This window comes from Callorhinus ursinus, unplaced genomic scaffold, assembly GCF_003265705.2.
Source record: "Callorhinus ursinus isolate GAN/ISIS: 27379988/994484 unplaced genomic scaffold, GSC_fseal_2.0 scaffold13, whole genome shotgun sequence".
Taxonomy (NCBI): domain Eukaryota; kingdom Metazoa; phylum Chordata; class Mammalia; order Carnivora; family Otariidae; genus Callorhinus; species Callorhinus ursinus.
In genome coordinates this window covers 29,519,762-29,545,537 of record NW_027397075.1, presented here as the reverse complement: position 1 = coordinate 29,545,537, position 25,776 = coordinate 29,519,762, and the positions used below count along the sequence as shown (strand labels likewise).

General features: G+C 38.2%; 1 protein-coding gene and 1 pseudogene across 2 annotated transcripts in view; both read right to left on the bottom strand.

The window, feature by feature from the left end:
- Nucleotides 1-285: 285 nt before the first annotated feature.
- Nucleotides 286-25,776, bottom strand: part of MROH9 (maestro heat like repeat family member 9) — a 107,927-nt gene continuing 82,436 nt past the window's right edge. The window contains exons 17-22 of one of the 2 annotated variants that reach the window (XM_025877915.2): nt 23,938-24,110; nt 18,969-19,121; nt 18,751-18,867; nt 18,061-18,163; nt 2,329-2,391; nt 286-769 (exon numbers count right to left, since the gene is read on the bottom strand). In XM_025877915.2, coding sequence (XP_025733700.1) covers nt 447-769; nt 2,329-2,391; nt 18,061-18,163; nt 18,751-18,867; nt 18,969-19,121; nt 23,938-24,110 — 932 coding nt within the window. In that variant the 3' untranslated portion in view covers nt 286-446. Of the gene's footprint in view, nt 770-2,328; nt 2,392-18,060; nt 18,164-18,750; nt 18,933-18,968; nt 19,122-23,937; nt 24,111-25,776 lie in introns of both variants that reach the window. The other variant, XM_073899410.1, reaches the window with a different exon arrangement.
- On the bottom strand, nt 21,284-22,399 carry LOC112828688 (spermine synthase pseudogene; annotated as a pseudogene).

Here is a 25,776-nt window from a genome sequence, read left to right as displayed (position 1 = left end):
CCTCAGTGTCTCCACCTGGAATACATTTCCCTACTTCCCTTCCTCCTTCCATGCAAGTCCCATTTCTTCCTTTGTCAGTACTGCTCTAGGCAGCATTAGTCCCAGCAGGATGGAAATAGCCACACTGTGTGTCACTAGACTGTGACCTTCCCGAGAACAGAACCCTTGTTTATATTATCCAAATGTTCCCACTGCTTAGCATAGTGGCTGGTACTTAGAAAGTTTTCAATAGACACTTACTGATTAAATCAAAATCCAAGACCTCTGATCAAACACTTTGCTTATATGATTTTTCAATTTTATTGGTGGCCCTCTGATCACTGTCGAACATAGAAAGGCAATGGATTTCTATATTTGAATAGAGAATTAAGTGACAGGAAAGGCTTCTAGCATCCTTCAGAAAAGCATGTATGTATAGATTCAAGTTATCAAGAGGAAAAGGAAAATCATTTCTCTTCTGAGATGTGCTCCAAGCCACAGACCAACATCTCATTCTTTACCGAATTGAATTCATAATTCTCATCTGTATGGACTTCCTTGTCGTTCTTGGTTTCCTTAATCCTCATAGGACTGCCTGCCAGGTTGTTGGGCCAGTTATAATTATAAAGAGGCTTCAATTTTTTTGTGTAGATAGAATTAAATACTCTTCGGAAGATTTGCTTAAGATTTGAGGCAGTCAATCTATGGGCTATTTCCTTAAAAATTTTGTAGGTTATTTCTGCCAACTTCCTGATCACAGGGTCTTCGTCCCGAAGCACTCGGTCAATAGCTGTAAGAGCAGAAGGGCCTTTTAGTTTAAGACAGCTCTCTCATGGTTGAGAAGCTCTAACCCTGAACAGCACCACCACCTTTCACAGAGTCTCTCCTTTTCTTCTCCAACCCCCCAATTTTCATTATTTCGACTAGAAGCATCCAGGAAGTTTTATCTGCTTATCCCCACCAGATCTCAATAAAGAAAAATAGGAATACTCACTAAATATTTACGGAGTGCTTATTATGTGCTGAGCATTCTACTAAGTAGCATATACATATATTCATGAAGAGGTTCAATAGTGCTCATAATAATGAAAAAAGTTGGAATCAGTCTCAATGTTCATCAACAGAGAACCATGTAAAAATTAGGCGTATCGTAAAATGAAATAGCACACACATGATACCATGATGATTAAACCCGTGTTTCTTGGCATGAATATATGAAGAAGTGAAAGAGTTATACAACAGTTATGATCGTTTAAAAAATAAACATGTAATAGCTTATACTCTTTAAAAATATCTGAGATAATACATATACCAAAATGCTAATACCATTATATCCAGATACCGGGCTTGTAGGATTTATTTTCTTCTTAACAAAAAGAAATCAAGAGGGGAAAATAAGGACAGATGTGGAAAAGAGAGAGGAGAAGGAGAAGGAAGTGAATGAGGACAGAAAGAAGATTCTGTGGGACACGGAGGCAGAATTATCATGCTTAACATTTGCAGGCCTTCAATAAATATGTATTGAGTACATGAGTGAATGGGTGAATGATTGAGTGGAAAAGGAAGAAAGATAATGATGCGTCAGTGTAGGTTCATCAGTTGTAAGAACGTGCCATGGGGGGAGGGATGTCAATATGAGGGAGGTGTGTGTGTGGGGGCAGAAAGCATGTAGGAAATCTCTGTACCTCCCTTTCCATTTTGCTGTAAATCTAAAACTGCTCTGAAAAATAAAGTCTGTGATACACACAAAAAAGGGAAGGAAGAAAGGCCGCCACCCTATTTTCTACCTCACCTGTTTGTAATTCTCATCCTGGGGAGGAACTAGAGGCTAAGAGAGAGATGCCAAAGATTCAGACATTTTGAGAGCAAACATTCTTCTTCTTTAATTCCCTCTGATCCAAGTGCACATTGCTATCCTCTAAAATGTAAATTCTCTGAGGGAAGGGACTTTGCTTTGTTTGCTGCTATATGCTCCACAGCTGGACTAGTGCTATCACATGGTAGATGCTGGAAAAATATTTGTTGGGTAGATGAATGAGTGAATAAATCTCAACTCTGTTGTTCCTAAGGGCTCTAGGATGATGGGTCTCAAATAATGAGAGGGATAGATAGATTTAAGCACACACACACACACACACACACACACACACACACACACTCAGAAGGGAAGGGAAGCAGGGAAGGGAAAGGAAGAAAAGATGTGCTGTAACCTAGTCCTTCCATTGATTCCCCCTTACCACTCTCCTCCCATCCCTGGCACCATTACAGAACACATATGTTAACTGAATCACAAATAGTGAATTCACTTAGACATATACATACAGATTTCATTATAACTTCAACACTTACCCTCAAGCATGACTTCAATTTCATCTCTGAGCAGTAAATGGCCACCTAATTTTGCCAAGTACCCTGTGAACGAAGTAAAGTTAAAGTTACCCCAAAATACATTATGCAAATGCATCCTCTGATCTGGCTGCCTTCATAGCTTTCTTCAAAGAAAAGGATCTCTAGATTATCTTTGAAACATCCTTTAGTGCTTTCAAATAATTATTTAATGAAACTCTTTATTGAGATATATTTATATGTATAAATGTGCACAAATCATAATTACACAGCTTGGTCAATGAATACAAATTGAACACTTCTAGCTACCACTTAGACCATTAAATAGAACAATTACTAGCATTCTGGAAGCCTCCCTCATGCCCTTTCCAATCTCCTCCTCTACCCTTTAAAATATTCTTTTGCTCAACTTGTTGTTGAGCATTATTGTAAGATTCATCCAGGTTCCTTATTGTAGCAATGGTTCATTCATTTCTCATTTATTTATGTAATATCTATCCTGGTTGCTTTTATCCTACAACAGCAGAGCTGAGTATTTTGACAGAGACCAGACATTTGAGACATAGCTTTAAATATTTACTATTTGGTCTTTTACAGAAAGAGTTTGCTGAACCCTGTTATAGGATATTCCATCTAATGAATGCAGCATTTTTTTTTAAATCCATTCTGCTAATGATGGACAGTGTGTTGTTTTCAACTCATGGCTATTATGAATGATGATGTTATTGTGGGCATTCATTGGCTAATGGATATGCTTATTTTCACCCTTAATCATTACCGCCAAACAATTTCCAAAGTGGTTGTACCAATTTTCACTCCCACCAGTAACTATGAACATTTCTATTGCTTTACATCCTCTCTGCCACTTGACATTGTTAGTCTTTTTCCTTTCAGTTATTCTCATGGATTTGGTGGTAGTATCACACTATGATTTTCTTTGCTTTTTTTGGTGATGATTAATAAGAGTTTTATATAGTATTTATTGGCCACTTGGATATTTCTTTTTCTTTTAAGATTTATTTATTTATTTATTTGACAGAGAGAGAGACACAGTGAGAGAGGGAACACAAACAGGGGGAGTGGGAGAGGGAGAAGCAGGCTTCCCGCAGAGCAGGGAGCCCTATGTGGGGCTCAATGCCAGGACCCCAGGACCATGACAAGAGCCGAAGGCAGACGCTTAATGACTGAACCACCCAGGTGCCCCGACGTGGCTATTTCTTTTGTAAAATATCTGTAAGTATCTTGCCTGTTTTTATATTGAGTTGTCTTTTACGTATATGTTTGTAGGCATGTTTTATTTGGGATACTAATCTTTTTTAATGTCACATGACTTACAAATATCTCCTCCTACTTTGGGACTAAACTTTTCTATTTGTATTTTTTTTTTATAAACAGAAGTCTCTAATTTTAATACAGTCCAATTCACCATCTTTTTATTTATGGTTAGTGAGTTTTGGAGTTCTGATAGAAAATCTTTGCTGTCTCAAAGTCATACTGATATTCTACTATATTTACTTCTAGAAGCTTTATTGTTTTACCTTTTACTCTTTGAGATTATAGACTGAACTATAATTATATGGCATAAAGTAAGAGTCAATATATTTTTTATATACCTGTGTAATTAACCCAGCATCATTAAAAGAAAAAAAAAGTCCTTTCCCTACTGCTGTTAATGCATGACATGTCCTGATATCGTTCCAGTAGTGGAAGTTCTTCAACTTTGTGGTTCTTTAAATTATCTTGGCTAACTCTCTAACCATTAAATTTTCATGTAAAATTAGGAATCAGCTTTTCTCATTACACACACACACACACACACACACATACACATACACACGGTGAAATTTTGTTTGGGATTGCATTGAATCTACAGATGAATTTGGGGAGAGTTGACATTGCCATAATATCTAATCCTTTAATCCACGAACATGGTATGTCACTCTAAAGTTTCTAAAAATTTTCTTGATGTTTTCTAGTTTTCTGTGTATCAGTCTTGTACATCTTTCCTTAGTTTTGTTTTGAGGCATTTGATGATTTTTTTGGTGCTGTTGTATTAGGCATTTTCAAAATTTTGGTTTCCTGGAGCACCTGGGTGACTCAGTTGGTTAAGCGTCTGTCTTTGGCTCAGGTCATGATCTCAGGGTCCTGGGATCAAGTCCCACATTGGGATCCCTGCTCAGCAGGGAGTCTGCTTCCCCCTTCCACTCTCCCTCTGTGCTCTCCCTCTCTCAGGCTCTCAAATAAATAAATGAAATCTTTAAAAAAATGTGGTTTCCTGGTTGTTTATTGGTGGGATATAGAAATCCAATTGATCTTTGTATTTTGATGCTGTATGTAGAAAACTTGCTAAATTTACAAATTATTCAAATAGTTTTTTTCTGAATTCTTTCCAGTGTTCTAAATATTTTTAAATATAATTTTTTATCTACAAATTTTAAAAATTTTATTTTCTTTTGTCCAAATGTATACATTTTATTTCTTGTTACTACCTTATTTTAGTTCTGGAAAAGCCTGGGAGTATTTACTAGAGTTCCTCCTCATGGTCGGTCTATTGCAAGTTTTGTTCCTTCAGTTCAGTGAAACCTAAAATTTATGCACTGTTTTTCAGCTTCCCAACTACCACTTTTGCATTTAGAATTGGCAAAACCTAAAAAAGGAAATAATCTCCAGATATCAGGTCTACTTCTTTTGGTGTTTCTATTCTTCTGTTCTGGATCACTGTCTTTATAAAAGCTCTTAAATTTCAGATAGGGTTTTAAAGCCTTTTTGAAACTGTTCTTGTTATCCTCATTTTACAAATTATACAACCAAGCCTACAGAGATTGAGTAACTTGGTAAAGGTCACATGGCTAATGGGCATTCATTCTGAGATGTGAATGCAAGCTAATCTAACCTCCACCAATATTTCTTATTGTCTCTGCTTTAGTCAAAACTATGATCACAAAAATCACAATTGATCATTTTCAAAACCCATCTACAGATCATAAAGCTCAAGCGACTATTCTTGGCAGGGGGGAACATCGTCTTAAACCTTTAAGAACAATGCTTGAAACAACAATGTGTGTTGTGAGGTATCCTTAAATGTCAAGTTTTTAGATCTGCTTAATTTTGTAATCCAGTGCAATTCCTTTTAGAATTAGATGGAGAATACAAATAAATGAATAAAAGTTTCCTATGCTAGAAAGTACTAATTCCCCCCAATGTCAAATTGCTTCTTTCCTTTAGTTCCCTTACTAAAGTCACTGCATTTTAGCTGGACATATGACCACCCAGCAGATATCGAAATTTTCAAGACTTCTTTGCACTTTGGCAACGTGTCTGTGTTCTGGGCTAATGATCACTTAGCAGAAGCAATATTTACTCTTTAAGGAGTTGGGTGTGACCTCTTGATATTTTTTCCTTTGTAGTTGACTGGCATGTAGAAGTGGTCGCACGTGCTGGAGCAAACATCTTCGACTTGATGTAGGAAACTGTGACGAGGACGCTAGAGCAACAGAACCCTTGGCCTGTAGTAGGCATTTGGCCTGCTACATGAGAGAGAAATAAACTACTCCCTCGTTTCAGCACAGCTGTATTTGGGTCTTTCTTACACAGCAGGGACATATTTCATAAATGCGGTATTACCACCAAAGGAATAAAACAGGTGGCAAAGTTAGGCAACAACACCTGAAAATTGAATGGCTCTCGTGACAGGGTGGTTGTGAAAGTCACAAAGGAAAGGTTGAGCAGAATTTGATGATTTGACAAACATGGTGGATTAACCAAAATGCCAAGGAGGCCCACATGAGTATAACCTCAGCTGTGTGGAAGATTGCAGTTGGTGGCAGTGGGGAGAGTGGTGGCCAGGAATTACAAGCTCCAGCCATGAGTGTGGTGACTGTTAACTCCACTCAGTTTGCTACCATGGTGGTTCAGGGGCACTTTATCTTTCCTCCCCCATGCTCAAAATAATTGGACATCCAGAGAGACTCATGTGAAAAGTCTCAAATTTTACATGTCGGCAGCTATGACATACTGCTAGCTGCCAATCAATATCATTGTCCTCTTCTTGCCCATTAAAAACAAAACAAAACAAAACAACAAAACAAAATAAAACAAACCAAAACAAAACAAAACAATTCCAAGCATTTCTTTCAACTAATGATTTGAAAAACACAATGACCATTACAGTCTCTGGGGGTGTAAGATAAACTACTGGTTGAGACTGTGAAGAAAGCTTTGTAAGATCAGGCCAACCCAGAAACAAAAAGGTAATTTTTGCCCTTTACTTTTTTGTTTCTTCCTTGGTGTAACACTGTTGACATGCTGAAGGTAATCACAAAACACAGATGGGGAGAGATGCCACATGCTAAGGACAGGTGGCATAATAAAGCCAACAGTGCAGTGAATATCTAGGTACACACATCATTTCTCACATGCAAGTATAACAGAGAATAAATCCTCCTGAGAGGAGGTTAAGTCAAAAGAGTACACATCTCACATTTTGATGGATACTATCAAACTGTTCTTCTTAGAGATGGTAGCTATTTACGCTCTCACCAGTAATGTGAAGAGATTACCTACTTCCTGCAACCTCACGGTGACGGTCGAGTATAAAACTTTTTGATCTTTGTCAATGTGATGGATAGAAATATTTCATCATTTCAATTTGCATCACTTTTTGGATGAAGTTATGAAAATTTCATGTTTATGAGCCAAATAATTTTTTTTCATGTTCAGTGTCCATTTTTCTAATGGGTTGTCATTTCTTATGGATTTGTATAGAATCTTTTGGACAGGAAGAACTAACCTTTCATTTGTAGTGTCATAAGTATTTCATCTCAATTTGGTTTTTCACTCTGTTTATGGTGGTTTTGTCCTGCAGAAATATTTACTTTTTTCATAGATTATCAATCTTTTCTTTATGGTTCCTAGATTTTGACTTTTACCTTAGAAAGATCTTACCCACCCCCGATTATAAAGCAAATTCTGCCATACTATTCTAACTAATTTTGCTTATCATTATTATGGTTTCATTTTCAGCATTTGAGCCTTTGACTATCTGGAATTTATTTAAAGTAAGAAGTAATATAGGAATAAAATAATTTTTTAAATTCCAGATGGCTCACCAGGTGTCCCCAAGCTATTTAAGAAATATTCTATATTTTCATCACTGTTAAAGCCAATGATTCACTTTAAAATATTGCATGTTTTGATGGTTATTTCTGGATGGTATTTTGTTCTATTTGTTTCTCTATTTATTCCATGTGATTTTAAGTATTGTAGCTATATTAACATCTGATAGAGATAGTCCTCTCTGTCTTTGTCTCTGTCTCTCTCTTTTTTTTGGTCAGAATTTCCTGGATATTTTTGTATGATAAATTCTACATTAATTTATAATCATCATGTCACTTTTGAGAAAAGAAAGCCCTACTGATATTTTTTATTTTTAATTTTCTTTATTTATTTTTAAGATTTTATTTATTTATTTGAAAGAGAGAAAGAGAGCACATGTGCGTGTGCGTGTGTGGGAGTGCACACGAGCAAGGGGAGGTGTGGAGGGAGAGGGAAAAGCAGACTCCCTGCTCAGCAGGGAGCCGGATTAGGGGCTCAATCCTAGGACACTGAGATCATTACCTGAGCCTAAGGCAGACACTTAACAGACTGAGCCACCCAGGCAACCCCCTACTGATATTTTAATTGGCATTTCATTCCATGCATATATTCCACGCACATTTTTTTTAAAGATTTTATTTATTTATTTGCCAGAGAGAGAGAGAGCTAGAGAGCAGGGGGAGCGGCAGGCAGAGGGAAAAGCAGGCTCCCTGCAGAGCAAGGAGATCCATGTGGGACTTGATCCCAGGACTCTGGGATCATGACCTGAGCTGAAGGCAGATGCCTAACTGACTGAACCACCCAGGCATCCCTTCCATGCACATTTTAAATTTTGATTCTTTTGCCAAAATATGGTTTATACTTTTCTATTTATTCAAATCTTCTTTGTGTCTTTCAGTAATATTTGCAAGTTTTTAAAATAGAAATATTTCATGTGTTGTAGAGTTTTCTGGGTCTCCCTTCCTTCAATCTGTCCATACTTCTTCCTTTCCTTCCTCCCTTGCTCATCTCCCTCCCCTGGGATGCTTTCTTTCTTGCCTTCTTTCCTTTCCCCCCTCTTGCTTTCCCCTCCTCTCTTCCTTCCTTCCTTCTTTATTCCTCCCTCCCCTTTTCTTTCTACTTAGGATTTTGTAGGCACTATTCTTCTGTATTTTAGGGTTGAATACTGAAGGGAGAAATCTAATGACAGATTTACTTATTTTGTAATTTGTAGATGACTTTTCCCCCCTAAATGCTCAAGAATTCTTTAACTGTGTAGTTCCATAACTTTATTAGGAAATGTCTTAATGTATTCTGTATAAAATGTTTCTTGAAAAATTATTTACCACCTCAATTTATTTAATCAAGTCTTTTTTTATTTCTTAAATTATATCTTTGAAACCCTTTATCTGCTCTAATAATTTTTCTTCTCCAGGGATATCCTTTATGCATAGTTCCATTTCTTTTTTTAATTTAAATTCAATTTAGTTAACATATAGTGTAGTATTGCCTTCAGGACTAGAATTTATTGATTCATCACTTACATATAACACCCAGTGCTCAATACAAGTGCCCTCCTTAATGCCCATCACCCATTTAGCCCATCCCCCACACAGCAACCCTGGGCTTGTTTCCTATATTTAAGAGTCTCTCTTTTTTTTCCACGCAGAATGTGCCCTCTTTAATACCCATCACCAGGCTAACCCATCCCCCCAACCCCTTCCCCTCTAGAACCCCCAGTCCATTTCTCAGAGTCCATTGTCTCTCATGGTTCGTCTCCCCCTCTGATTTACTCCCCTTCATTCTTCCCCTCTTGCTATCTTCTTTTTTTTCTTAACATATATTGCATTATTTGTTTCAGAAGTACAGATCTGTGATTCAACAGTCTTGCACAATTCACAGCGCTCACCAAAGAACATACCTTCCCCAATGTCTATCACCCAGCCATGCTGTCCCTTCCAGCCGCCCACCACTCCAGCAATACTCAGTCTGTTTCCTGAGATTAAGAATTCCTCATATCAGTGAGGTCATATGATACATGTCTTTCTCTGATTGACTTATTTCACTCAGCATAACGCCCCCCAGTTCCATCCACGTCGTTGCAAATGGTAAGATCTCATTCCTCTTGATGGCCACATAATATTCCATTGTGTATATATACCACATCTTCTTTATCCATTGATCTGTCGATGCACATCTTGGCTCTTTCCACAGTTTGGTTATTGGGGACATTGCTGCTATAAACATTGGGGAGCAAGTACCCCTTCGGATCCCTACATTTGTATCTTTGGGGTAAATACCCAGTAGTGCAATTGCTGGATTGTATGGTAGCTCTATTTTCAACTTTTTGAGGAACCTCCATACTGTTTTCCAGAGTGGTTGCACCAGCTTGCATTCCCACCAACAGTGTAGGAGTGTTCCCCTTTCTCGGCATCCCCGCCAACATCTGTCATTTCCTGACTTGCTAATTTTAGCCATTCTGACTGGTGTGAGGTGGTAACTCATTGAGGTTTTGATTTGGATATCCCTGATGCCGCGCGATGTTGAGCATTTTTCATGTGTCTGTTGGACATTTAGATGTCTTTTTTGGAAAAATGTCTGTTCATGTCTTCTGCCCATTTCTTGATTGGATTATTTGTTCTTTGGGTGTTGAGTTTGATAAGTTCTTTATAGATTTTGGATACTAGCCCTTTATCTGATATGTCATTGGCAAATATCTTCTCCCATTCTGTCGGTTGTCTTTTGGTTTTGTGGACTGTTTCTTTTGCTGTGCAAAAGCTTTTTATCTTGATGAAATCCCAATAGTTCATTTTTGCCCTTGCTTCCCTTGCCTTTGGCGATGTTTCTAGGAAGAAGTTGCTGCGGCTGAGGTCGAAGAGGTTGCTGCCTGTGTTCTCCTTTAGGATTTCGATGGACTCCTGTCTCACATTGAGGTCTTTCAACCATTTGGAGTCTCTTTTTGTGTGTGGTGTAAGGAAATGGTCCAGTTTCATTCTTCCTCATTCTTCATGTGGCTGTCCAATTTTCCCAACACCATTTGTTGAAGAGACTGTCTTTTTTTCCACTGGACATTCTTTCCTGCTTTGTCAAAGATGAGTTGACCATAGAGTTGAGGGTCCATTTCTGGACTCTCTCTTCTGTTCCATTGATCTATGTGTCTGTTTCTGTGCCAGTACCATACTGTCTTGATGATGACAGCTTTGTAATAGAGCCAGAAGTCTGGAAATGTGATGCCGCCAGCTTTGCTTTTCTTTTTCAACATTCCTCTGGCTATTCGGGATCTTTTCTGGTTCCATACAAATTTTAGGATTATTTGTTCCACTTCCTTGAAAAAAGTGGATGGTATTTTGATGGGGATTGCATTGAATATGTAGATTGCTCTAGGTAGCATTGACATCTTCACAATGTTTTTCTTCCAATCCAACGGAACGTTTTTCCATTTCTTTGTGTCTTCCTCAATTTCTTTCAGGAGTATTTTATAGTTTTCTGAGTATAGATCCTTTGCCTCTTTGGTTAGATTTATCCCTGGGTATCTTCTGGTTTTGCATGCAATTGTAAATGGGATTGACTCCTTGGTTTCTCTCTCTTCTGTCTGTTGTTGGTGTATAGGAATGCCACTGATTTCTGTGCATTGATTTTATATCCTGCCACTTGACTGAATTCCTGTATAAGTTCTAGCAGTTTTGGGGTGGAGTCTTCTGGGTTTTCCACATAAAGTATCATATCATCTGCCAAGAGTGAGAGTTTGACTTCCTCCTTGCCAGTTTGGATGCCTTTGATTTCTTTTTGTTGTCTGATTGCTGTGGCTAGGACTTCTAATACTATGTTGAATAGCAGTGGTGATAGTGGACATCCCTGCCGTGTTCTTGACCTTAGGAGGAAAGCTCTCAGCTTTTCCCCATTGAGAATGATATTCGCTGTAGGTTTTTCATAGATGGCTTTTATGATATTGAGGTTTGTACCCTCTATCCCTATGCTCTGAAGAGTTTTGACCAAGAAAGGATGCTGTACTTTGTCAAATGCTTTTTCTGCATCTATTGAGAGGATCATATGATTCTTGTTCTTTCTTTTGTTAATGTATTGTATGACGTTGATTGTTTCTGGATGTTGAACCGGCCTTGCAGCCCAGGGATAAATCCCACTTGGTGTGGTGAATAATCCTTTTAATGTACTGTTGGATCCTATTGGCTAGTTTTTTGGTGAGAATGTTTGCATCCATGTTCATCAAGGATATTGGTCTGTAATTCTCCTTTTTGATGGGGTCTTTGTCTGGCTTTGGGATCAAGGTAATGGTGGCCTCATAAAACGAGTTTGGAAGTTTTCCTTCCATTTCTATTTTTTGGAACAGTTTCAGGAGAATAGGTGTTAATTCTTCTTTAAATGTTTGGTAGAATTCCCCTGGGAAGCCATCTGGCCCTGGGCTTTCGTTTGTTGGGAGATTTTTGATGACTGCTTCCATTTCCTTAGTGGTTATAGGTCTGTTTAGGTTTTCTATTTCTACCTGGTTCAATTTTGGTAGTTGATACATCTCTAGGAATGCATCCCTTTCTTCCAGGTTATCTAAATTGCTGGCATAGAGTTGCTCATAATACGTTCTTATAATTGTTTGTATTTCTTTGGTGTTGGTTGTGATCTCTCCTCTTTCATCATGATTTTGTTGATTTGGGCCATTTCTCTTTTCTTTTCGATAAGTCTGGCCAGGGGGTTATCAATCTTATTAATTCTTTCAAAGAACCAGCTCCTAGTTTTGTTGATCTGTTCTACTGTTCCTTTGGTTTCTAGTTCATTGATTTCTGCTCTGATCTTTATTATTTCTCTTCTCCTGCTGGGTTTAGGCTTTAGTTGCTGTTTTTTCTCTAGCTCCTTTAGGTGTAGGGTTAGGTTGTATATTTGAGACCTTTCTTGTTTCTTGAGAAAGGCTTGGATTGCTATATAGTTTCCTCTTAGGAGTGCCTTTACTGCATCCCAAGGACTTTGAACAGTTGTGTTTTCATTTTCATATGTTTCCATGAATTTTTTAAATTCTTCTTTAATTTCCTGGTTGACCCATTCATACTTTAGTAGGATGCTCTTTAGCCTCCATGTATTTGAGTTCTTTCCGACTTTCCTCTTGTGATTGAGTTCTAGTTTGAAAGCATTGTGGTCTGAAAATATGCAGGGAATAATCCCAATCTTTTGGTACCAGTTGAGACCTGATTTGTGACCTAGGATGTGATCTATTCTGGAGAATGTTCCATGGGCACTAGAGAAGAATGTGTATTCCGTTGCTTTGGGATGGAATGTTCTGAATATGTCTGTGAAGTCCATTTGGTCCAGTGTGTCCTTTAAAGTCTTTATTTCCTTGTTGATCTTTTGCTTAGATGATCTGTCCATTTCAGTCAGGGGGGTGTTAAAGTCCCCCACTATTATTGTATTGCTGTTGATGTGTTTCTTTGCTTTTGTTATTAATTGCCTTATAAAAGTGGCTGCTCCCATGTTAGGGGCATCGATATTTACAATTGTTAGATCTTCTTGTTGGAGAGACCCTTTAAGTAGGATATAGTGTCCTTCCTCATCTCTTATTACAGTCTTTGTTTTAAAACCTAATTTGTCTGATATAAGGATTGCCACCCCAGCTTTCTTTTGGTGTCCATTAGCATGGTAAATTGTTTTCCACCCCCTCCCTTTCAATGTGGTGTTGTCCTTGGGTCTAAAATGAGTCTCTTGCAGACACCATATTGATGGGTCTTGTTTTTTAATCCAATCTGATAGCCCATGTCTTTTGATTGGGGCATTGAGCCCATTTACATTCAGGGTAACTATTGAAAGGTATGAATTTAGTGCCATTGTATTGCCTGGAAGGTGACTGTGACTGTATATTGTCTGTGTTCCTTTCTGGTCTATGCTGCTTTTAGGCTCTCTCTTTGCTTAGAGGACCCCTTTCAATATTTCTTGGAGGGCTGGTTTCATGTTTGCAAATTCCTTTAGTTTTTGTTTGTCCTGGAAGCTTTTTATCTCTCCTTCTATTTTCAGTGACAGCCTAGCTGGATATAGTATTCTTGGCTGCCTATTTTTCTCGTTTAGTGCTCTGAAGATATCATGCCAGTCCTTTCTGGCCTGCCAGGTCTCTGTGGATAGGTCTGTTGCCAATCTAATGTTTCTACCATTATAGGTTACAGATCTCTTCTCCGGAGCTGCTTTCAAGATTTTCTCTTTGTCTCTGAGACTCGTAAGTTTTACTATTAGATGTCGGGGTGTTGACCTATTTTTATTGATTTTGAGAGGGGTTCTCTGTGCCTCCTGGATTTTGATGCCTGTTTCCTTCCCCACCTTAGGGAAGTTCTCTGCTATAATTTTCTCCAATATACCTTCTGCCCCTCTCTCTCTTTCTTCTTCTTCTGGGATCCCAATTATTCTAATGTTGTTTTGTCTTATGGTATCGCTTATCTCTCGAATTCTGCCCTGGTGATCCAGTAGCTGTTGCTCTCTGTTTTTCTCAGCTTCTTTATTTTCCATCATTTGGTCTTCTATATCACTATTTCTCTCTTCTGCCTCATTTATCCTAGCAGTTAGCACCCCCATTTTTGAGTGCACCTCATTAATAGCCTTTTTGATTTTGACTTGGTTAGATTTTAGTTTTTTTATTTCTCCATGAAGGGTTTCTCTAATAACTTCCATGTTTTTTTCAAGCCCAGTATCTTTAAAATCATGATTGCGAACTCTAGGTCCAACATTGTACTAATGTCCTTATTGAGTAGGTAAGTCCCTGGCAGATGGTACTACCTCTTGTTCTTTTTGTTGAGGTGACTTTTTTCATCTTGTCATTTTGTCCAGAGGAGAATAGATGAATGAGAGAACAAAATGTTAACAGGTTAACAATGTCCCCAGCAAATATACTCTAAAAAAATCAGAAAAGACCTGAAACCAGGGGAGAAGAAAGGAGAAGAAAGAAAAAAGAAAGAGAGAGAAAAAAGAAAAAGATAAAAAGAAACAAAAATTGAACAAAACAAAACAAAAAACCAGAATATGATCAAATATGATCAGGCTAGTGCATAGATCAGTGGCATGCACTAGATTTTGGGTGTATTTTGGTCTTTTAGAAGAAAGTGCCTCCTAAAATTTTAAAGATAGAAAGACTTATGTATGTACAAAATAAGGGTTGATATAATGAAGGGATGTAATATGACTGTAAAGATGAAAATTATAAAAGATTTTATAAAAGGAATTGATAAGATAAGAAGTTGTTTGAAGAAAGAAAGAAGAAGATTTAAAAGAAAAAAAAGGGAGAGAATGTGATCAGGCAGGAGACTAGAACAAAGCCATACACTAGTGATTTAGGGTATATTTTGATCTGTTAGAAGAAACTGTATCACAAAATTTTAAAGAGAAAACAACTTATATATATATGCCAAAAATAAGGGTAACTACTATGAAGGGATAGAATATGACTCTAAAAATGCAAAATAAAAAAAAAATTTTTTAAAGGGATTGATAAGATGTTGGTTGAAAAAGGGAAAAAGAAAAATTAAAAAAAAAACAGTTAAAAAAATTAACTTTGAAAGACTAATGAATCATGGTAAAAAAGCCATGAATTCTATGTGCAGTATTCCCCTAGCGCTGGAGTTCTCCCATTCTCCTTGATCGGTAAACTTGGCCTTGGCTGGCTGTTCGTGCTGATCTTCTGGGGGAGGGGCCTGTTGCCATGGTTCCCAAATGTCTTTGCTGGAGGAGGAATTGCCCCGTCCTTGTGAGTCTGGGCTAAGCAATGTGCTCAGGTTTGCTCTCGGGAGCTTTTGTTTCCTGCAAGCTTTCCGCATGGCTTTGGAGGATGAGAGTGAAAATGGCGGCCTCAAATCTCTGCCCTGGAGGAGCCGAGAACTCGGGGCCCCGCTCCTCAGTGCGCCCCCGGAGAAAAGCAGTCAGTCACTCCCGTCTCCCTGGTCTCCGGCCGCACTCCATGCTCACCCAGCCTGTGACCGAGCGTTTGCATCTCTGGCACCTGACTTGGTGTGGAGTCTCCAAACCCAGCAGATCCCTGCGGTGCACTCTCCTGCCGCTCCTCCCGGAGGAGGAAGGGGAGTCTCCCTGGATCTGCTGCTTGTTGGGTCCCTGCTGGAGGAGCAGTGGCTCGACTGTGCCGCGGATCATGGTTTATGGCAACCCCAAGCTGAGAGCCTGTGCCTTGGCTCCATCTCTGCAGCCGGCCTCCCTGCTCCAATACCTGGGAGCTCTGCCGCTCTCTGGCACCCCCGGTCTTTCTGTGACTCTAAGGGTCCTGAGACCACACTGTCCCGCGAGGGTTCCACCCCCTGCTTAGCCACTGGAGTGACGTCCCTCAGCGGAGCCGACTTCTAAAAGTTCCGATTTTGTGTTCTGCGGCTCTATCATTTGCCAGAAGCGGCAGATGGAGGCCCCCTCCCCCGCCGTCTATCCTCCCGAATATCGCCTCGGATTCACTTCTCCGCACGTCCTACCTTCCAGAAAGTGGTCGCTTTTCTGTTCAGGGTTGTTGCTATTCTTTTCTTCGATCTCCTGTTGAGTTCATAGGTGTTCAGAATGGTTTGATTCTTATTCAGCTGAATTCCTGAGACCAGAGGAAATCCAGGTCTCCTACTCCTCTGCCATCTTGTTCCACCCCTATTTAAGAGTCTCTTATGATTTGCCTCCCTCTCTGTTTTTATTTACTTTATTTTTCCTTCTCTTCCCCTATGTTCATCTATTTTGTTTCTTAAATTCCACATGAGTGGAATTTTATTTTAATACAAAAATCATAATCATATGATATTTGTTTTTCTCTGAGTGACTTATTTCGCTTAGTATAATACACTCCAGTTCTATCCACAATGTTGCAAATGGCAAGATTTCATTCTTTTTGATCACTAATATTTCATTTTATAAATATATATATATACATCAGTCGGTGGACATTTGGGCTCTTTCCATAATTTGGCTATTATTTATAGGGATGCTATAAACATTGGGGTGCATGTGCCCCTTCGAATCAGCATTTTTGTATCCTTTGGATAAATACCTAGTAGTGCAATTGCTGTGCCATAGGGTAGTTCTGTTTTTAACTTTTTGAGGAATCTCCATATTGTTTTTCAGAGTAGTTGCACCAGTTTGCATTCCCACCAACTGTACAAAAGGGTTCCTCTTTCTCCACATCCTATTGTTTCCTTGAATTGTTAATTTTAGCCATTCTGATAGGTGTGAGGTGGTATCTCATTGTGGTTTTGATTTGTAGTTCCCTCAGGAAGAGTGATGTCTTTCATTTATCTTCCATATCTCTTATTGTCCCTTAGTTTTTCAAACTGTTTCTTGATGGTTTTCATTCCTTTTACTAGCATTTCTCAGCCTTGTACCCCTTGTCTTTTACTGGATTATCAACAATATATATTTTCTCTTTTGATGGTTGTAGTGTACCTTTTAAAAATGTTTATGCATTTTTTCTTATGCTTCCTCCCATACTTTCAAGGCTTATTTTTCCTGAGCTCCCATTTTCCCATCCTATATTTCCTGTGTTTGTATCTATACCTTATCTTTATATAAAAAAGTTTTGGATTCACGGAAACATATATCCTGATTTTAACCTGGTCTGTAGAAACATTTTCTAAACGTTGTTTTCTTTTTTCCTCTGTTTTCCCCCTGAGAATACCTCTGTAGAAAGATAATGCTTTTTTAAATTACTTATTTTTGGATCTTGCAATATTATATACAGAGGAATGTTTGTAGAAAGTTCCAGGGTAGAATTCAAGATAGCAGGAATTCTTTCTGGTTTGAAATAAAGCTCTATGACGCAGGGTTTTCTGTATGTGTTCCCTTACTCCTCTAAGATCAACATAGATCAGGAGCTCTAGTGATGATCATAGTTGTTTGCCTTCTACCCTAACTAACTGACAAGACTCCTCTCTACAAGTACAACATGACTGTGTTTCCTCAGTCCTTGGTGGCCCTGCTACTCCATGATGCCAAATAGGGCTGAGGAAAGATCCCACTGTCAAATTGGGAGCTCACTTCCTGTCATTCCAAATAAAGGTTTATTAATTTTGATCTTTATGGGGAGAATTTAATGGGAAATTTTTTTTAAGATTTTATTTATTTGAGAGAGAGAATGAGATAGAGAGAGACAGCTTGAGAAGGGGGGAGGGTCAGAGGGAGAAGCAGACTCCCCGCTGAGCAGGCAGCCCGATGAGGGACTCGATCCTGGGACTCCAGGATCATGACCTGAGCTGAAAGCAGTCGTTTAACCAACTGAGCCACCCAGGCGCCTGGGAAAAATTTTTTTTGGTTAGGTTTGTCCAAGATCAAAAACCTTAGGTGTCTTCTGTTGGAATCTTCCTGCATCTCTCCTCCCCCAAAATATTTTTTTAAAAATTTTGCTGGATTTGGTAGCATTTCCTCATTTGTTGTAGTTTGTGGTTAGAGATGTCCATCCTAAATTTGAAATTCATCTTGTTGGATACACTTTGTATAATAATTTAATCACACAGCAATATTCACTGTGTTATAAAATAGAACTCTATTCTCATCACATGCATTAACTTCTATTCATAGATATCACCATGGCAGGCGCTGTCCATCATAAACAAAGAAAATTTATATTTTTAAAGAAACATTTCCAGCTGCTACCCCATTTTGTACCTTTTAAGGAAAATTAGATAATGAGAGTTGAATTTTCTTTACCTATTAAAATAACTGATGCTCTCCTTAGATATACTTGGGAACTTCTCAGGAATCCTAAGGCATCAGATATCAAATCTGTAATGTAGTTCTCATGAGAAGTAAGCTGAGAATAAAATGAAGAAAAAATACTCAATCATTGAAAAAAGCACATTTGCTCCCTCTGGAGAGGCTTCCAGAAAAAAGAGCTTGGTTGCTTATACCAAATCAGGGCCAATTTAAAAATAGGGGATAGTAATCTCTTTACTATTTTGTTTGTTGGTGTATTCAGTCTATTATGTGATTCCCAATTTTGTGTTTCCAACCTTTGGAAAGCATTCTTCCATCCCCACTTGTTTATCACTGCAGTTCATACTGGTTTTCAGAGCACCAGCTCATTAGATGGTGGCAAAATAATTCCAGTTTTGCTTTTGGTGATCTGAAATGCTCTTCCTATCTTTATAACCATCCATAGCTAAAAGTAGGTGAGTTGGAGAAAGAAAATCAGAGAGAATCAATGTCAGGGAAGAGGTAATGGAAAATTGAATTTTTTTCTGGTCTTAAGCCCTAGCTGTAATTACTCATGTGTTATCTTTTCTTCACATTCCTTCTCCAGGATCCTCTCTTGTCCCTGCCACACCTTTCATCACTTGGGATCTCCTTTAAAATTATTTCTATAACTCTTACGGTAGTAAATACTGAGGGGTTACTTACAAGATTGTTACAGATGTTGAGCACCACCACCTCAAAACTGTAAAATTCGTCTTTGAGCAAATACGATGTTGGCCAATTTAATTCTGAGACACAAATTGCTAATGTATACTTACATGCCTGTGAAGTAGAAAAAGGTCACTGAGGATCTGTTCATCTGATGTTACATAAAACACTGAGATTCTCTGCAAAATTAAGAAAAAAAAGATTGTAGGACTTACTTGAACTACTCTTATTTCTGTGTCCTCCAAAAACAGGATCAGAGGCACCAAGCCTCCAAGAACCACATCATTCAGCATCCATGTGTACTGACTCATGTCCCTGAGTAATTCACCAAAGTGTTGAATGGCCATACTCCGAATGCCTCCATTACTCTAGAATATGCACACAGAAAAAGGCCTCATTTGAGGATATCACTGGGTTCTTTTCTTTAAGCAGAGGGAGATATATATCTCACACTTTAATATATATATGTTTAATATATTTACATGTATATATACTATATGTGTATATATACCGTGTAGATATGTGTTCATACATACATATATAATTATTATCAATTACTTTTATTTTGTTTTTAAAAATTTTTTAAGGTTATTTATTTATTTGTCAGAGAGAGAGAGAGAGAGCACAAGTGGAGGAGGGGTAAAGGGTGAAGCAGGCTCCCTGCTAAGCGAGGAGCCCAACGTGGGACTCGATTCTAGGACCCCAGCTCATGACCTGAGCATAACACAGATGCTTAATCTACTGAGCCACCCAGGCATCCTTATCATTTGTTTTTAGAAAAGATTCACCTGGGTCTAAGTAGTCAGCTCTTTTTTTGATTGTAAAATAAAGATTTGCTTACCAAAATTCAAAATGCATTAGAAAAATTCCCTGTGAAAAGTGTTTTCTTAGGGGGCGCCTGGGTAGCCCAGTCTTTGGGTGTCTGCCTTTGGCTCGGGCATGATCCCAGGGTCCCGGAATCGAGCCTCGCATAGGGCTCCGTGCTCCGCGGGAAGCCTGCTTCTCCCTCACCCACTCCCCCTGCTTGTGTTCCTTCTCTCACTGTCTCTCTCTCTGTCAAATAAATAAATCTTAAAAAAAAAAAAAAAAGAAAAGTGTTTCTTAAATTTAGGAAGACAGTATTTAATAATGTCCTAAAAAGATAAACTGGAATAATCTGTATAACCTGGAAGTAATTTCTGTAAAGGTACTTAAAGTAAAGCAACATGGTGTATTCAAATGCTGTAGATCTTTGCAGATTGCCAGTGAATACCAATGGGAGCTCTTTGCATACTGGCGTAGAACCAGCTTTCTAAGGCCTTGCTTATGCCAGATAGGAAGGTTATGGGATTATAAAGAGGTAGAAGAGAAAAATTGCAAGTTAGAGAAGAGGTTAATTTTTTAAAAAATATAATATCACCTTCCAGTTTTTAGGAAATGTTTATGATTTCATTAATTTTTTTTTTTTTTTTTACTTTCTGTTCTCAGGAACATATCAGATATATTCCCAAGAAAATACAAATGGCTAATATACCTTCTTATGTTGTATATGTGGATCAAAGTGAAAACAGAAAGCAATGGTCATCAAATCATGTCCTAGGGGCTGGAAAGCTGATGTAAATGAGCAAAGCAGGTGGCATTCAAGGAAAGCAGGGAGACCAGGGAAGCTGAGACAAAGGAAAGCTCTGGCCCTCTCTCAGAGAGGGCATCCAGCTCCTGCAGAGTGTTGCCAGGTAGTTTTGTGGGCTCTAGTATTCTCAAATCTTCTGAAACTTCATTTACAATTCAGATTTCTGTGAGAAATCTCCCAGTTTAAAAAATATTGGACTTACACTGTTTGAGACTCAAACTTAACACACCTGCAAGTTGTATTCATCTGTGGGTTACCTGTTTGTATCCTTGGTCTACAGGAAGATATACGCTAACCATTGAAAGCCTATCTGGACTAGTGGAAAGAGCTTTGAAATGCCCCACACCCGCTGAAATCCCGGTTTTGTCCCCCAAAGACTGGGTAAGCTTGAGCAAGTTATTTTTTCTTTTCTTTTTAATTTTTTTCTCATTTGTATTTTTAATCAGAACATTGCTATTCATTTTTTTCTTAACTCTTTCTTATAAGCACCAAATTTTAATATCTAGGTAAATCTTTTGGGAAACAGCATCAAGTACGAAACAATGATGTTCATTCCTCCAACCAAATTTGAAGTCTACCAAAGCAAAAACAAAAAGCACCCCCAACACACACAAAAAAGTAACAAAAATCACATTCTAGGGGTTCAGTGCATTTAGCAGCCTTCCCTGTGCTGTCTAATCATTCTTCAGCTGACTTTCAAAAAAAAAACAAAACAACAAAAAACCACCATCAACAACCCACCCTAGCTCATCAACATATACATTTTCCATTTGCTTTTCTAAAAATTAAAAATAATAATTAAAAAAAAAAGAAAACCTGAAAGAATTCATAATCAATTGTCTGACTCATTCCAATCTCCTGTATGGCATATGAAGGTCAGGAAGGCTATTTGCAGCACACACGATTAGGGGATACAGGTCTTCAAGGTTTAGCTTTCTTCCAAACCGTAAAATACAGGTCCAAGTTTGAAGTAACACAGAGGAACTCCTTCAAGAATTCCACAAGACAATACAGGTGCCAGTGCTGTTTTTCATAGAGTGATAGGGCTTCCCTCAAATTGACACATTTACCCTGTGTGAAATATTTCCCATCCTGTTTCAGTACTTTCACTGAGAGGTCAAGAATCAATCTGAGAAACTCCCATGTGGAATCTTCTTCTGGAGATGTGGCGATTGGAACAGCTGTCAAATCATTAATCATATAGTCAAACTCTCTCCCTTCTTTGGTTTACCTCTTCGGCACTGGAATACAGTCTTCTAGTAGGACCTGAGAGCAGTCTCCTTTAAGACTGTGTAAGACATGGCCACATGATTTTCGCATGTGTTTCTTACATCCATCCATTTGGCCAATCTCTTGCCATAGTGACCATCTTTGGTTTCAGTTTGACTATTTCACATAAAATGCCCCATCTCCACCCCCCAGAATCAGTGCGTCTTTGCCTCTTTATTTAGTCTTTCCCACTGTGCATGATGGCCTGGGGATACCCAAATCACTCTCCGCCAGAGTAACAGCCCCACTAAGGATTAGAGTATTTCCAAACTGCTTCGATTGTAGAATTTTAGTGTTCTGATAAAGTGAATCTCCATCATACACCACTACATCTATGTCTTACTCAACCAGGCGACCATTACTGGTGGGTCGGTATCTGTCTATGGCCCTTCCTCAAACTATGGGTGGTCATTGCTTCACCCGGCCAGTACTGTCCTGACTCAAGCCTTTCATTCTTGCTTCTCTTTTGTTCAAAAGACTGGCGGTAACTCTGAAGGTCTGACACCACCAATCCATGTGGGTAAATTCTCAAATTAGCAAAGCTGACATTTTTGTTCATGTTGGTCGCTAAATAACTGTGGTCTTGACAGGTGTGCACTGACTCCATCATCCCTTCCTCCTGGAACATGGAGCTGATGTTCTCACCATCAGCTTTGGCACGGAGCTTGGAGTCCAGGTGCTGTGCGGTGCTGTTGCCCTAGGGAGCCGAGGCCTTGTGTCATGCCTGGGGGAGGTGGCCAGGGAGACTGTGGGCTGCAGGCCTGTCATTGTTTTTCTTTAAATATGGAGAAACACAGTATCATAGTTTCATTGATATCCTAATATTTTTCAAACACTCTATCTCCAAGGAATGACTTAGGGTAAATTGATATTTGGTCATTTTCTCTTCTCTCTGATTTTGCTTCTTTTCACTTGGTGTGGTTTGATTATTTATTTAGTTTAGTTTCATTTTTTTTCCCCCAAGTGATTTCATTTTGAAAATATTTTTTTTTTACATGGACATTCCAACTACTTACTAGCTGTGTGAACTTGCCAAATATTCACTTCTCTTTGCTTCATTTTCCTTGTATGTAAACTGGATAATAGCAATAGTTGTTTAGAGAATTATATAAGATAGTACATGTAGATCCCTTAGAATAGTGACTGGTACTTAGTAAATGCTCAATAAATCCAGCCACTATTATTATTACTATTATTATCCTTATGTCTTTTTGAAAATAATTCTTGCCATTAAATTACTGCTTTCTATAATTTAATAATATTATTCCCTTCTTCAATGAAATCTGGATAATTAAGAACTTATAAATTTTTGGAAAATAATTTTCTATGAAATAATTATCTGATTCACAAACAACTCATTATGTAAGTCTTTAAATATAAATATTCCATATGGCATACCAAAGTGTCTTTGCTTATTAAAGTATGTTACTGTCATCCAACTTTTCTGGAATACATTTACCATACAAAACAAGAATTTTCAAAGTGCACAACTTTTTGATTAAAGATCTTTTATTTTTTTTAAATGATTTTATTTATCAGAGAGAGAGAGAGAGAGAGAGAGAGAGAGCACAAGTAGGGGGAGGGGCAGGCAGAAGGAGAAGTAGGCCCCCTCTGAGCAAGGAGCCCAATTCTGGACTCGATAACAAAACCCTGAGATCATGACTTGAGCTGAAGACAGATGCTTAGCCAACTGAGCCACTCAAGCATCCCAATGAAAGATCTTTTGAGTTTTATATGATAATAACAAACACACTGGGAACACTAACATGTCATCTCTAATGTCCATAATACACCTTCTACTCTTTCTATTTTATTGGGGGGATTACTGAAGCAGTAAGAAACTGAATCACCTGCTTAGGTGGAGCCAGAATAATGATTTGAACCCAGGCAGCCCTGATCTAGGGTCAGCCAATATATAGCCCTAAGCTACATACAATTTCTCTTTCCTCCAAAGACAGAGGCTGTTCTTTGATTCTCCTCTCTTAGGGACAAACTTTTCCAGGTTCTCACAGTGTAGTTATATATATGTATATATATATATATATATCTCCACACACACACAAATATATAAAATGTAGTTGTATATGTATATAACTATATATATATATATATAGATAGATAGATAGATAGATAGATAGATAGTACTTCTTTTACTAATATTGTTATCTCTGGAGAAGAAATGGTAGCTCAGCACAAAATGACTATCTTCTGTTGATTTATTCTGAAATGTAATATCACTGCCTCAGCTGGGGCTTCAGCTTAATTATAAAACTTAATGATTTCACATATCTAACTGTGTAACTCACATGATCCATCAGAGGACAGTAGCTGGAAGCAATTCTAGTACACAAAGAGGAGTAGGTCACCTTGTCCAGTTTGACTAAAAGTCTTCGAAGGGTGATTAAGGCCCGAATTATAACAGTCTTGTCTTTTGAAAGGAAGGCATCCAAGATGGATATTAATAAGCTGCAGACATTTTCTATCTATATATAAAAGAGGAAAATGGTTGGATTTTGGAACTAGAAGGAGACTTGAGGTAGCATTTGGCACACACACGTCTGAGTTTGGGCAGCATGCAGTCATGTGCTGGGAATGCTTCACAAGATTCAATTGTCAAATTGTCAAAAACTTTGTAAGCTGATTGTTAAAACAGACTCTTAACTATAGAGAACAAACCGATGGTTGCCAGAGGGGAGGGAGGTGAGGGATGGCTGAAACAGGTGAAGGGGATTAAGAGTCCACTTACCACGATGAGCACTGAGTAATGTATAAAATTGTTGAATTGCCACATAGTACACCTGAAACTAATATAACACTGTATGTTTACTACACTGGAGTTAAAATTAAAAAGTCATTATTAAAAAAGTAAGTTTTAGAAAACTAGGAAGAAATAAAGGTAATAAATACTCAAAACTTATCACTTGCTATTTCTTTTGCTCCATTTTACTCTTATATACCTTTGAGGTTATTTACATGTATTATATCTGTATTGTGGAAATATTAAATAATGATGCACTACCAGGCATTTCTCCCCAATTCTATGTTTAATGATGTCCCTTTGATAGCTTGAAATTAGCCATGGTAAGAGTACACCAGAGCAATTGGTATTATTTCCAGAGAGCTGGTTGTTAAGCATTCACCAGCACACCATGAGCAGGATGACCTCTAAACCGGGTGCCGGTGACTCATGTGGACATGGGAGCTGCTGAGCTGCTGAGCCAGACCATGAGAGTCAATTGTGGATCAGAGATAACAGAATAGAAAGCAAGGAAAAAGGCAAAAAGGAGACACCAAAGAAGAGAAACAAAGTCTGGAAAGAGACGAAGCAAAAGAAATAAACAAATACTATTTGCCAAAATAATAGTCAGAGGCCTTGTGTCTCTGAAAAGTTGTCTTTACCAATAAATAGTACGTGACCTCAACCCAGCTCACTCTCCACAGTTTCTCTCTTACTCTCCTAGATAACCTTGACATAGAATCTTCCTTTCAGTTGTTAATAACAGTGGGAAGAGCTCTAGACAAGGCAATAAATAACTCTGATTACTAAAAGAACATACACTGACTTCTGTGATTTATTTCAAGCAAACAGATCACGGCTCATTTCATTCTAAATGCAAAATGGGTGCCCACGGACAGTCTTTGAGCCTTTAGAGACAATGCTTAATAGATAAACAAGGATTTATTATTAAACTTATTAAATCAACAATGATTTATGGAATCAGCATAATTCCATTATGCAAGGTACTTTGGGATGGGTGAAATAGGTGATGGGATTAAAGAGGGCACTTGTGATGAGCACTGGGTGTGGTATGGAAGTGTTGGATCACTCAATTGTACACCTGAAACTAATATTACACTGTATGCTAACTAACTGGAATTTAAATAAAAACTTAAAAAAAAGACTTTATAAGAGAATTACAAAACATGCTTAGATTCGGTCTTCCTGGAAGGCAAGAAGTATTCACATGACTCAGTAGTAAAGCATGTAAGACAGTGGTTCTCAGGTTTAAACTATTAGAATCACCTGGAGGATTTTCAAAAACACAGGTTGGTGGGCCCCACCTCCATGATTTCTGATTCCACAGACCTGGGGTAGGGCCCAACAATTTATATTTATAACAAGTTTCTGGGAGATGCTGATACTG